Here is a 12867-nt window from a genome sequence, read left to right on the forward strand (position 1 = left end):
CAATCCAGCCTGAATGGCCCTCACTTGGCAAGTGGGGAGCTGAGGCCTAAGAAGGTAGACGGACCTACCCTGGACCACCCAGACATGGACTAAAACCCAGCTCCTCACTTCCCAGGGGCTGAACCTGAGAAGGAAGCATAGAGAGACTTGGCCAGGAAAGGCTTGAAGAAGTGGGGTGTCCAGCTGGCCTGCAATGAGCAACAGTGCTAAGACGAGGGTTTCTCCAGCAGCGTGGAATGGCCTGCCACTTTGGGCCCCAGAGGGAGGCTCCACGGAGCAGCTCAGACCTGTGCCTGGCAGATGCTAGAAGGGGAGGAATGGACTTGGGGCACTTTCCAAGGAAGGAGTGGGGATCTGGGGCCTTGTCCATCCTGCCCCTTACCCAGGTCTCAGGGGATACCCTGGACCCACCTTATAGGGCTGCGGGAGGAGGGGGCTGGGCACGCCGGGTAGCCTGGGGGCCCACCTTCGCCATGTGGTAGAGCTTCACCTCCCAGTCTTTGGAGGCCTTGGGTTCAAAGTTCTTCATTTTATTCCAGTGTGACAAATCCACCGAGACCCCTGCACGAGACATGTGCTCAGGAGAGGGGGTGGGGGGGAGACGGGATGGCCCTGACATGCCAGCCCGGAGCTCTGTCTGCACTCCTGGGTCCCCACCCGGCCTGGCGCGAACCTCACCCTTCTGCTGAGCCATGAGCTGCAGGAGCAGGCAGACGCACTGGTGGGCATGATAGCAGGTACTCTCGTCCCTGTCCCTCCATAGCAGAGCCAGCAGGCCCATCTGGTGGCCCAGCATGGAAGGCATGGCTTCTCCCTGCGGGGATGTGAGCACAGCCAGGCCTGACTTCCTGCCATGGCTGTGGTGTTGTGGACCTGACTTCCTGTCCTGGCTGTGATGTCATGGACCTGACTTCCTGCCGTAGCTGTGATGTCGCGGACCTGACTTCCTGTCCTGGCTGTGGTGTCATGGACCTGGCTTCCTGTCCTGGCTGTGGTGTCGCGGACCTGACTTCCTGCCGTGGCCGTGGTGTCGTGGACCTGACTTCGTGCCGTGGCTGTGGTGTTGTGGACCTGACTTCCTGCCATGGCCGTGGTGTCGTGGACCTGACTTCCTGCCGTGGCCGTGGTGTCATGGACCTGGCTTCCTGCCGTGATTGTGGTGTCGCGGACCTGACTTCCTGCCGTGGCCGTGGTGTCATGGACCTGACTTCCTGTCCTGGCTGTGCTGTCGTGCACCTGACTTCCTGCCGTGGCCGTGGTGTCGTGGACCTGACTTCCTGCTGTGGCTGGCTGTGGTGTCATGGGCCCTCCAGCATCCACTCTACATCCTGTAAGAACCGTGTGCTGTGATCCAGCCTCGTGGAAGAGACCAAGGTGGAGACACTGCCCCCCCCCATTCAGATCCCATCCTAATCACAGCGCCGCCGCCCGGGGGGTCCAGACACCGTCTCCCCAGAGGTCGCCCGCCACGGGGCAGCGCTCTCTGCCCAGCATCCCCACACTGGCCCGCTCTTCCTGGATGGGTGTCAGCTGAGCGCCTCCGCTCCACACCCCTGCAGCTCGCTGCTCCGCGGGCCTGGCTGCCATCAGTCCCCGCCTTGGTGGCCCCGTGGTGTCTCTCTGTGGGGCTGTACGTCTCGGCAGCTGGACGGCTGGGTTTCTCCCAGCGTGGAGCCAGTATGGATGAAACCGTTCTAAATATTCCTGGGCATAGATGTTCATTGCTCTTGAGTAAATGTTCTAGGACCGGGAGTGTGGTTAGAAGATAAATGGCTTTTACCTTCCAAAGAAACCTCTGGAAGTTCTGCTGAGTGGTTTTATTCTGCTCCACTCCCACTACCACGGTGACGTGACCTGAGCCTGCGCGTCTGCGCCAGCGCCTGATGTCGCCAGCCTTTAATTTTACCCCTGCCGTGGGCGTGTGGCACCTCTCACTGCGCTCTCACTTCCGCTGTGACAGATCCTGCCGGCTCGGCATCTTTAGACTTCATAGAATCACCTCTTTGCGTCTTGCCGGGTTTGGGCATTGAGTCTTTGCTGAGCGGTGGGACTTGGTTTCTCTTTGGGGACAAGGCTGCGGTCACATTTCCCTGCAGCTGTGGCCTGTCTCTGAGGCCGTGGGACTTCCCGCATCCTCAGGCTGTCCCTTGCCTCTCTGTGTTTGTTTGTGGAGGGGCCTGCCTTCCGCCCGGTCCCAAGTGCTGAGACTGCAGGCATGCGCGGCTCTCCTGGCTCTCGGGGTGTGCCTCGGTGCCTGGCTTGCTCCAGTGCTCCCTGCTGGGAGGCTGCGCCTTTGTGGGGGTCGTGGGTTCTGTTCCTGGGGACCTGTCCCAGCTGCCCCGCTGTGTCCACCGCGTCCTCTGCACTACCCTCTTCCTGTCTTGCTCAGGCCGCTGCTCTCAGGAGACACAGCACCTGTTTGTGGTTCCCTGCAGGACCCCCAGAGCCGGCCTGCAGGCTCTGGAGCAGGCCTCCTCAACCAGTGTCTGTCCCCAACAAGTGGCCAGAGTGCCCCTGCTCCCTGGTGGGCTCCTAGGAGAAGGTGCGGCCGTCCCCCTCTCCCCCGGCCGGCCTGCCCGCCGCAACCGGGGCCCGACTCACACTGAACTTCATGGAGTCCGCCACATGCTGCAGGAGCAGGAAGATGGACTGCACGGCCCTCTTGACCTCGTGGGTCTTCTCTGATTTCAGCCAGTGCTCCATGTGCTGGTGGGGGACACGGGGAGCTGGGGCTGCTGCAGGGGCTTCCTCAGACACCTCAGCCCCTCAGTCACCACCACCTGCTCCGCCAAGATGACGGGTGGCAGGCCCCTCACCTTCCATCTCCTGGACCCAGCTCCAGCTCCAGCTCCAGCTCAGGGCTGCCTCCCAGACTGGGGCACACACGTGCTCTCTCTCTCACACACACACACACACACACACACGCACACACACGCACACACACGCACACACACGCGCACACACGCAGACACACACAGAACAAGACCCAATGCCACGCCCTACCCTGACAACTTTAACCCACGACCCCCACCCCAGGCACGTTGAGATGGAGCTCTCTCTCTACCCTCCTGTGGAACTCTCTCTCTAGAGAGGCTGGAAGACATGCCAACCAGCGTTGTCCATCTTGGCTTCTCCGTCTCTGACTCTGCCTGTCTCCCTGTCCCTGTCTTTGTGTTTTGTGTTTCTGCCATTCCCGTCTCTGTAACTCTGTCTTCATGTCTCTAATTCTCTGTCTCTGGGTCCTGTGTCTCTGTGTTTCTGTCTTTGCATCTCTTTCTCTGTCTTGTCTTAGCTCCATGGCTCAATCTCTCTCTAATTCTCTATCACTCTGTGTCTCATTCTGTCTCTGCATATCTATGCCTATATCTCCATGTCTGTCTGTCTGTGTCTATGTCTGTGTCTATCTCCCAGTCTCTGTACCTCTGTCTCAGTGTCTGCCTTTCTGTCTGTCTGTGTCTGTGTCTCCTGGTCTTGGGATGTCTGTCTGTGTCTGTATCTCCCAGTCTTGATTCTTCTGTCTTGGTGTCTGTCTGTCTGCCTGTCTGTCTGTCTATCTCTCTGTCACAGTGCCTGTCAGTCTCTCTATCTCCCAGTCTCAGTAATTCTGTCTCAGTGTCTGTCTGTCTGTATGTCTGTCTGTGTCTGTGTAACTCTCTGTCTCAGTGTCTGTCAGTCTGTCTCTCACCTGCAGGAGGAAGCAGACCTCATCCATGCTCGGGTTCTCAGAGACGAAGTTCTGAAGAAGCAGATCAAGGGCTCGCTCTGTCTTCCTGTAGAGCGCCTGGCAGGGAACATGGATGAGGGCAGTATGCCTGGGGTCCGGCCTGGGGCCGTAGCTCTGCAGGGGTTTGCCTCAGGGAACACAGTCCTGCCTCCAGACCTCAGGGGGAGCCGGTGACCAGGGGTGTGGCTCCCCCTCTCCTGTCGCCCCTCCTACCAGGCTGTCCGGGCTGTGGGCCATCCTTTCTCAGCTGCCTGTGCCCTCCTCCTTCTGACCCTCCCACCCTGAGGCCCTGGGTGCTCAAACTCAGCGCCCCTCTGTGACCCTGCAGCTCTGGCCAGGAGCTGAAGGGGGTGGGAGGTAGGAGAGTGAGTTATGTCCCTCATTTTCACTCCTGAGCACTGACTGCCAGCTGCCTCCCTGCCTGCGGCCGGCCTGCAGGCCAACACTGCCTCAAGAGCCCAGGGTGTCCCAGGGGTGTCCTCCATGTAACGAGAACCACAGCTACGGTTCTGAGGACCGGTAGCCACACCTCCCTCCTCCGGGGCTGGCCTCTGCTTTGGCAGGCCCTGAGCCCCCGTGGCAGAGAGGATGCAAGACCTGCTCCCACCCCGGACCCACCGGGCAGGCCCATGAGGCCAGGCTCCCACTGGCACAGGCTCTGTACAGGAGGAGTGTGCAGGCTGCAGAGTGCGGTGGCAGCAGCGGCAGGGCCGGCCGAGAGCTCACCCCCCTCCCATCACCGCAGGCTGCCGTCGGCCCTGGGCTCCGCCACGCGTGCAGTGGGGATTCTCAACCAGCGAGGAGTGGCACGCCTTAGACAGAGGGCCCGACAGACAGATGGAGTACAACGTGCAGCCTGCAGGGTAGAGAGGGAGAGGTGTGCCCTGGGACCTAGAGTGACAACTATGGATGCCGACACAGACAGAGGTTGAAAGGCCCCAGGGCCCGGCACCTGTGGTACGGCTGGCGTGGGGAGGGTCTGCGCTGCAGGCCTCGCACCCCTGGGTCCCTTTGCTCTGCCAAAGATGAAATTAACTATGGAACGGGTTGATGTTCCTGTAAGTAATCCATAGACCAAAGAAAAATAAACGCCAGCGCGGGCAAGGGATGAAACGATATTGAATGAAATGAAGACAGTGCCGTCTGCACTGCCAGGCGACGGCGGGTGAGAGAGCCTGATGAGCTCGCTGGCAGGAGATCAGGGATGAAATTCCCCAGAGCATCTTCTAGTTAAAAATAAGGCAAATCCCAGTGGAAGACCACAGCTCTCCTCCAAGAGGGGCGGGGCAGGCGGGCTGTGTCTCTCCTCACTGGACCACAAGTTCTGGGAAGGCATCCAGCCAACACTTAAGGTACAAAAAGCATCTAGCTTCGACTTGACTCCAGGAAGGTCTGAGATAGACTCACTTGTGCTCCTGTGTCCGCCCAAGAGCCACGGGAAACGGCAATGGCAAAGCATGGAAAGTGTCACCAGAGCTAGGTAGGTGGGGGGGCAGCTCCTCCAGAGCTTCGAGGAGCAGCCGTGGAAGGGAGGCATGGCGGGCCCCGTGCAGGCGGCGAGACAAATCCAAAACGCACATGGAAGTTCTGAGAACCAGGGGCGCAGAGTTGACTGGAAAGAGGCCCCACTGGAAGATATGCAGCCTCTGGCCTCGGGACACGCTGCCTTACTCAGCCCAGGATGCCCTAGCAGCGTGCTAGACCGGCCGAGCGTAGCTCCCTACCCGCTCCCTGCCCACTCCCCACCCTCCCGGGAAGCTCCAGCCTCCTCCCCTGAGCTGGGACTCTGAGGGCCCAGCAACTCCCAGGCCCTGGAGCACAGTTCTTCCTTGGCTTTCACTGAACAGAGCCCAGCAGCCCATGGAGGCTACACCCCCAGTCCTGGAAGCTCCCTCTGTACCCCCACACCCCTTTCTTGCAGGGTGGGTGGGTTCTGTACCCCTGCTCCAGGAGGCTGGGTTCTGTACTCTAATCCCCCCTCACCCCAGCTCCTCACGTGCTCCTGCGCTGCTGTGCAGGGCCTGGCCCAGCTGGGCACACATTGGTCACGGGTGGCCCACCGGGTGTGGAATGGAAGGCATGTGAGTGGCTAGGCTAAGCCTAAAGGAGCAGTCTGGGCCTACACAGCCCAAGACGACGATGTGTGCTGAGCACTCAGCACAGGCTGGGGCAGGAGCCGTGCCAGGCCTGGCCCAGGGTCTGCACTTCACAGCAGGACGGAGCCTGGGCTGGGAACCCCCAGCCTGGGGGGTGTGGGGGGCACCAGGCCTCACCAGGACATCCGGGGCGGGCTCCAGTGGGGGCAGGCTGCTCCGCAGAGCCTCCGTGGCGGGCAGTGAGTACACGCTGTGCAGACATGTCTGCAGGACCTGGGACTTGACCATGGGCTTGAGGCTGGGCCGGAGGTTGCTGCAAGAGACCCAAGGAGCTGGGAGCAGCGTGGAGGCTGCTGGGCTCCACGGGGCAGGTGGACCGGGTGGAGGGGGGGGCGTTCTGTGGAACACAGCACACGGGATTGGAACTGGAGGGTGCCTCGCCTCCACGCTGGCTGGACTGTGGGGAATGGCCAGCCCTGCTCTCTCTCCTGGGGTCACGGCACTCGTTTGTGAGAACCCCAAGGAGTGCTGTGGGCAGCAGAGGTCTGCCGGTGGGACCGGACTCAGAGCCTGGCCCGCGGCAGGGTCAGGACTCAGGCGGCCACGGCTGGGGTTTGCTGCCTGACTGTAGTGTGGACTTAGCATGTGGGCAGGGTCCGGGCTCTGTCTGCACCCTCCTGGGTGGAACCGCCAGGCCAGCATTCTCTCTCTGTTCCTGGTGCCCCCTCCCACAGCACCCTGAGGGCCCAGCTGGCTCCCGTGGCACGGGCAAGTTACCTCAGACCCACGATCACCAGGATCACCTTCTGCCGGAGGAGGGTGGCCAGGAAGTTGGGCTCCTTCCGGAGCATGCCCTGGGAGGGGGCAGAGGGGCAGGGTGGCAGTGGCGGCCGACGAGCGCCCTCGTCCCCCATGCTGCGCCCTTGGCGCCATGGCGGCCCGCGCTGCCCACCAGGAGACAGTGGATCAGCTCTGGCATCTGCGTGAACTTGTAGTTCTGGGCCCCGTACTCGCGCCTCAGGGCTCTCGTGAGCAAGATGGTCGCCGTGAGAAAGCTGGAGTTGAGAACGTCATCCTGTCCACGCACACAGGGCAAGGGATGTCAGGAGACGCCCACCACACGGGCCCCTGCCCGTGCTGCCTCCAGACAGAGCCAAGGGGTTCACACACACCCAACGCCCCCCACACACACACTTGTAGTTCTGCCAGCTCTCCACGGGGCCTCACACTGCCCAGCAGCCACCCTGGAGGGTGACAGGGGCCAGTCACGCAGCACGCCTCACACGCAGGCCTCCGCGATGCCCCCCCATCCCGCCCCGGGCCGGGCGTGGCTCACGCTGGGGCTGCAGGAGAAGTAGTACACCATCCGGGAGGTGATGTTGTCCACCCAGGGCAGGATCTGCTCCTTGGCATGCGTGGCCATCTGCCCATAGCACAGCAGGGAGGTGCTGCTCACCCACTTCCAGCGCAGGTCCGGCTGCTGTGGGCCGGGGGCGGGCTGGGCCTGGGCCGGGGCCTGGGCCGGCTTCCTCTCCACCCAGCTCCCCACCAGCTATGCGTGCCTGCCTGAGTGTGCCTGCGCATGCGCACGGTGGCCCTTGGTACTAGGTCCCAGGGCCTCCCCTCCAGGAGGCCCTCCCCGGCCCCCCCCCACCAGCCTCCGCTTGGGGGCCTGGGGTCTCCCGGGTGCAGGGTCGGGAGCTGGGCAGGAGGTGGAGCCTTGCTGCACACTGGGTCAGGGGCAGCGAGAGAGACTGAGGTCCAGGCCAGAGGTTGCGCTGCAAGTCAAGGTGGCCATGGAGCCCGGAGCCTCCGCCTGACAGCGGTTCCAGACCTCTCTCCTGGGCTCTGAGGCAGGACGTGGGGGAAGGCCCGAGCGGGTGCGGCTTCCATCCTGACCCCACCTCCCGGCCTGAGCACCGGAGGCCGAGCCTCACCGTGGAGGCTGCGCCTTTCCTGGGCCCGGCTCCCGGGTCTCTACCTGGCTCTCTTCCGACGTCACCAGCGACCTCAGGAACCTGGTGCGGCCCAGCTGCTCCAGCAGGGCCCACACTTCCTTCAGGTGCCTGGCAGAGGCCAGGCCCACGGCCAGCGCAATGCCCTGTGGGCAGAGGACCCACCCCGTGTGCTCCCACGCCTCTCGTGGCCAGCGTGGCGTGGTGTCTCTATGTAGTGAGGGCAGGGGCGCGGGGCGGAGTCCGGGGTGCCAACCCACCTCGCGCTGGCTGGGGGGCTGGTGGGACAGCTCGAGGAGGCAGGCCAGGTGGTGCTCCACCCGCTCCGAGGACGCGCACTCGCGCAGGATCAGCCCGTACAGGCGGAAGAGGAAGGCCTGGGCCAGAAGCGAGAGGGGCGCGGGGAGGAGGCAGCTGCCCTCGGGAGCCTGAGCCAGGGGGCCAGTTCACTTCCCAAGGACTCAGGCCACAAGACCAGGCCCCTCCAGGGCCTCCTCCCCGGGAGCTTGGGGGCAGTCACACGCAGCCATGCTGGGCGCTGACCTTCTCCTCAGACTTCTTGGGGTCCAGGCCCAGAAACTCCAGGAACTTGTGCACCCTGGGGTCAAAAGCTGATACCTGCTTTTCTGGGTTCTGTGGGTAGAGCTCAGGTCAGTCCCGGCCTATCCCACCCACTCCACCACTGAAGGGCAGGGCCCAGAGCACAGGTTCCCCCGAAGGAGCCACGCCGGAGGGGTGGACCCTTAGTGTCTGCCGCACACCTGCATGGGGGCCCCCCCTCGGGCAGCGGAGGACTCAGGGCCAGCAGGCCCTGCTGACGTCTGGACCCAGCTCCCAGCCCTTGCCCACCGCACTGCTGACATGCCCGCCTCAGGGCCTGTGTGCAGCCGGTTCCCTCCAACTCCCTACTTTTCCTCTCCTCTTCTCAGAGCCTGCTGCAGCCCCTCGCTCTGATGACCCCACTTCCTAGAGTCCGGGGAGCAGGTGGCTGGCTCAGGAAACCAGAGGAGGAGCAGGACAGGCCACCCACTGCAGCCCCGTGATCCCTCCCCAGCGGAGTGGGGTCCCTATGCACCACCTCCCCTCCCTCACCGCCCGTGCCTGGCTGGGGGAGCCCTGGGGATGATGATGACAGCCTCCGGGAGGGAAGGAGGCACAGGGGCCTAGTGCCTTCCTGCACCTTCCAGCAGAAGGTCCCAGGCCGCAGCATCTAGAAAGTCCTGTTGGGGTCCGGGCTCTCTCTCCCGTGTGGCTGTCCCGGCAGCGCCCTGGTCTCTGCCCCCACCTGGCTCTGCTGGTCCAGGCAGTGGCAGATGGTCTCCAGTGCCACGCTCTGCTCCACGGCCAGCATCGTCCTGATCCTGCCCAGCAGCGTGCCCTCCCAGGGCGGGAGCGCGCTCCACGGCTCTCCGGCCAGCCCCACGTCCGAGTTGTCTGCCAAGGCCCACAAGTCCCAGTGACCCCTGCAGCCCAGGCACACCCCACTTCTCTCTGCAGGACCCACTTAGGCCTGCACAAAGTTCTTTTCTTTTTAAGTTTTGTTTTTCCTGTGTCTGCGCTCCTGAGGAGTTGAACCCAGGGTCCCATGCATGCTAGACAAGCGCTCTGCCACTAAGCCACATTCTCAGTCCTAGAAACTGCATTTGCAGGGAAATAAAAGCAGAATGGGGAGACTTGCCTCATCCAACATGGAGAGGCACCCCTGGCACATGGCAACCTGCTCAGAGCAGGCTCGGGGCACAGCCAGTCCACCAGGGGACAGAGCTCAGGCTGCAGGCCAGGAATGAGCCATGAGCCACAACGCCACAACCAGACCTGGGAAAACACCTGCCCATGCTGGCAGTGTAGAGCCAGCCCGCAGGCCATGTGCTGACCTGGTCACTGCACAGCAATAACCAGCAAACGATGTTGACACTGCAAGTGCAGCCTTGCACTGTAAAGCTGCAGAAGCCATTGCAGGCCTTTATCTAGAGTCCCCAGTAGCAAATGGCTTCCTACATAAGAAACAAGGACAAACTGAAAGACAAATGCCTCCACAGCTAATAGCATGAACTTCTAGGTACCTGAACTATCTGTAGCCAGTGAAAACTCAAAAGCAGTTGACTGAGTCTGTGAAGAGGAGTTAGGAATAACATGCAGGGCCTCCAGGCAGGTCAGCAAGGGACCCCTTCCCCATCGCAGACACCAGCGGGCGCCCTACTGCTGATAGGCAATGCAAGATGGCGGCCAGTGAGCCATAGGAAAAGAAATGCTCAAGCCAAAGGGAGAGGAGATTTGGTCTCCTCCCTTCCACATGACAGGGGCCAGGTGTGCAGGCGGTAAGTGGATGGGAGAACTCAACCTCCTGCAGCAAGCAGGTGTCAAAACCGAACAATGCTCAGAGCCCAGCACTGAATTTCACACTGGATGAAGCCTTGTTCTCAGGCTCATGGCACAAGGCCTGGTCCCAGCTAGTGGCTCCAGTCCCTGAGAGGTGACTGGACCACACGGGCCCTGCGTTTATCTGTGGTTAATTCGGGGATGGCGTCCTGGGCAGTGGAGGAGACTGGCTGAAGCAGGTCCCGGGGGTGAGGCCTTCAAAGGCACCCTCTGGACCCGGCCCTCCCCTCTTCCCTCCCCGCTTCCCCCTCTGCTTCCTGGTTGACATGGTAGTGGGCTGTGTCTGCCTTGCCAGGACCTGAACATGAGGAAGCCAGCCCACTGCAGACGGAAACCGCGAACCCAGCAAGCCTTTCCTTTTTTAAAAAGATCAGAGCTTGAACTCAGAGCCGAGGCACTGTCCCTGGGCCTCCTTTGTTAAAAACTGGCACTCTACCACTTGAATTATAGTTCCACTTCTGGCACTTTGGTGCTTAAAGGTAAGTGTCTCATGGCCTTCCCTGTCTGGGCTGGCCTTGAACCATGATTCTCCAAGCTCAGCCTCCTGAGTGGCTAAGACAGCAGGCCTGAGCCACCAGCACCTGGAAAATCTTTCCTCTTATAAGTGGCTTATGTCCAGTGTTTTGTCACAGCAAAGAAAGGCTGGCTAACACACTCACATGTCGAGATATGCATGAAGGGCTCCTTTCTCAGCAGGAGGAAGACTTAGATTTCCACACTCCCTTGCACTTTCACAAAGATAATCCATATTCTGCACACACACGGAGACATTCAAAACAATAGCAAAGCGAGCCCGTGTCCGGGCCAGCCACCAGGGCTCTTCACTGGCCACCTTCGTTGTCAGAGAGAACCCCAGGGTCCCTCCCTGACTCTGGCACTGTTGGGGTGCTGATGGGATGCTGCTGTTGCCATTCTAATGGCTTCACACCCACCCTGCCCCTATGCGGGTGACCCCAATGCTGTGTGGTCACGGCGTGTCCTCTGTCCATTGTGTACACACAGGCCTGCATCCATCCAGTCCCACTGCCCATCTCCTGCCAGTGCGCAGGCCAGTGTAACAGAGGCTCCAGCCACACTGTCCACCTCCCCTCTGCCTCCCAGCCTGAGGACAGGTAGCAGAGGTGGGGCTCCTGGGCAGTTGGATACAGGAGTGCTGAAGGATGAGGAGGGACAGCTGGGGCCAGTGGGGGGCAGAGGAGAGGTCCGCAGGCTCCCAGCACCTACACACGCAGGCTAGGAGCTGAATGGACCATTCCCCTGTGCCAGGCAGGCACAGCAGATGACCACAGACAGTCCCCTCCCCACACACAGGCCCCAGGCCTGCCTGCCACTCACCAAGCTCCAGCTCTTGCTCCTCCCTGGGAGAGAGGCGGCTGGATCTCCAGGAGGACATGTGCAGGCTGTTGCTGGGGGCCTCCGGCAGGCAGGACCTGGGAGAGACAGGGCTGTCGGGTGACTCATCTTGCCAGGACCAGGGCCCAGCTCTGAGGGCCCTCAGGCCCCTCGGCTGGATACACGTACACGTCACCCCGCATGCCACTCAGCCACTTCACACAGGCGTGTGGGGACTCAGAAGGGGACCGTGTGCCATTCTCCCCCTCCTGCCCTCCCTCCCTGACACCCCTGCCTCCGGACTTAGCTCAACACGCTCCTCTCTGAACTGTCCACCACACACACTCACAAGGCATTAGAGGCCTCCTGGGACCCACGGTGACCCCAGGGCCACCTGGAGACTCTTGGCTCCTCTGAATGTTGGGCCTTGCACTTGGGCTGCTCCCTCAGGTCCAGAGCCCTGCCCAGCCGTCCTCAGCACACCTGTGCTGTCCTCACCTCTGCCTGCAAGGGTTCCACTCCCAGGAACCTGGCCCCTGCCTGGGACCCACACACTGTCCTCCTCCTCCTCCCCAGCCCCTCGCTCTGTCACCATCCCCCCCTGGTCACTCTGCTGGAACAGGGTACTGTCAGGTTCATCAAGTCTGCCCCTCCCTGGGGTGGGAGTTCCAGAAGGTGTGTGGGGCCAATTGGCTCTGTCTCCCTCAGACTCCAACAAAGATGCCCGGCACGGAGGGGAAGTTAGGCCTCACTGGCCAGGGATAGAGATGGCCACCGGGCCCTGCTCCAACATGATGCAGCAAGACATGTCATCGGGCATACCGCATGGGCACCAATCCCTAACCTGTGCGCAGGCGCAGGCCCCGCCTCCATCCTGTCCAGAGCCCCTTCCTGCTCCAGAGCAGAGCTCCGGGCCCCGGGGAGGGGGGGGCAGCCCAGGCCTCTCGTGGACAGATAACCCAGCCCACACCCTGGCTCTGGCCCACCCTGAGACAGCAGCCTTCCGTCCTGGGACCTCCTGGCACACGGAGTCTATTTGGCTGTTGTACTTCACTTTCCATTAAACTTACTCTGTCTGCTTCAAACACTTTCCTGCGCCTTAATTCTTTAATCACAGAGAAACCACACCCTGGAGACAGCCTGGGGGATAAATGACACACAAAACTGGGTTGTGCACACAAAAAGAAGGCCAGGACAAGCCACCCAGTCCAATGAGGGAGAGAAAGACTGAATTACAGAACAGTGGGCAGACCCCTGAGCAAGCGTCAGCAGATGGAGGAAGGGTCAGAGTGAGTGGAAGGTAGGTTTGAAGGAGACGGAGGGAAGGTGGCCCATGTCGCCAGCTCCCTTAACCCTGCACACAGCCTCTGCCCCCTGCCTC

General features: G+C 61.7%; 1 protein-coding gene across 1 annotated transcript in view; it reads right to left on the minus strand.

Moving 5' to 3' along the window:
* LOC150059305 (maestro heat-like repeat family member 5) overlaps nt 1–12306 on the minus strand; it is a 31657-nt gene extending 19351 nt beyond the window's left edge. Inside the window, exons 1-14 of the mRNA XM_090338782.1 lie at nt 12239–12306; nt 11490–11584; nt 9061–9209; nt 8319–8408; nt 8036–8152; nt 7802–7921; nt 7157–7300; nt 6773–6895; nt 6598–6674; nt 5998–6133; nt 3686–3781; nt 2602–2706; nt 679–814; nt 467–561 (exon numbers count right to left, since the gene is read on the minus strand). Of these exons, the coding sequence (XP_090194908.1) occupies nt 467–561; nt 679–814; nt 2602–2706; nt 3686–3781; nt 5998–6133; nt 6598–6674; nt 6773–6895; nt 7157–7300; nt 7802–7921; nt 8036–8152; nt 8319–8408; nt 9061–9209; nt 11490–11584; nt 12239–12306 (1551 nt within the window). The remainder of the gene's footprint in view (nt 1–466; nt 562–678; nt 815–2601; nt 2707–3685; nt 3782–5997; nt 6134–6597; nt 6675–6772; nt 6896–7156; nt 7301–7801; nt 7922–8035; nt 8153–8318; nt 8409–9060; nt 9210–11489; nt 11585–12238) is intronic.
* Nucleotides 12307–12867: the final 561 nt, after the last annotated feature.

This window comes from Megascapheus bottae, chromosome 9 (assembly GCF_031878675.1).
Source record: "Megascapheus bottae isolate mThoBot1 chromosome 9, mThoBot2.hap1, whole genome shotgun sequence".
Lineage (NCBI taxonomy): Eukaryota > Metazoa > Chordata > Mammalia > Rodentia > Geomyidae > Megascapheus > Megascapheus bottae.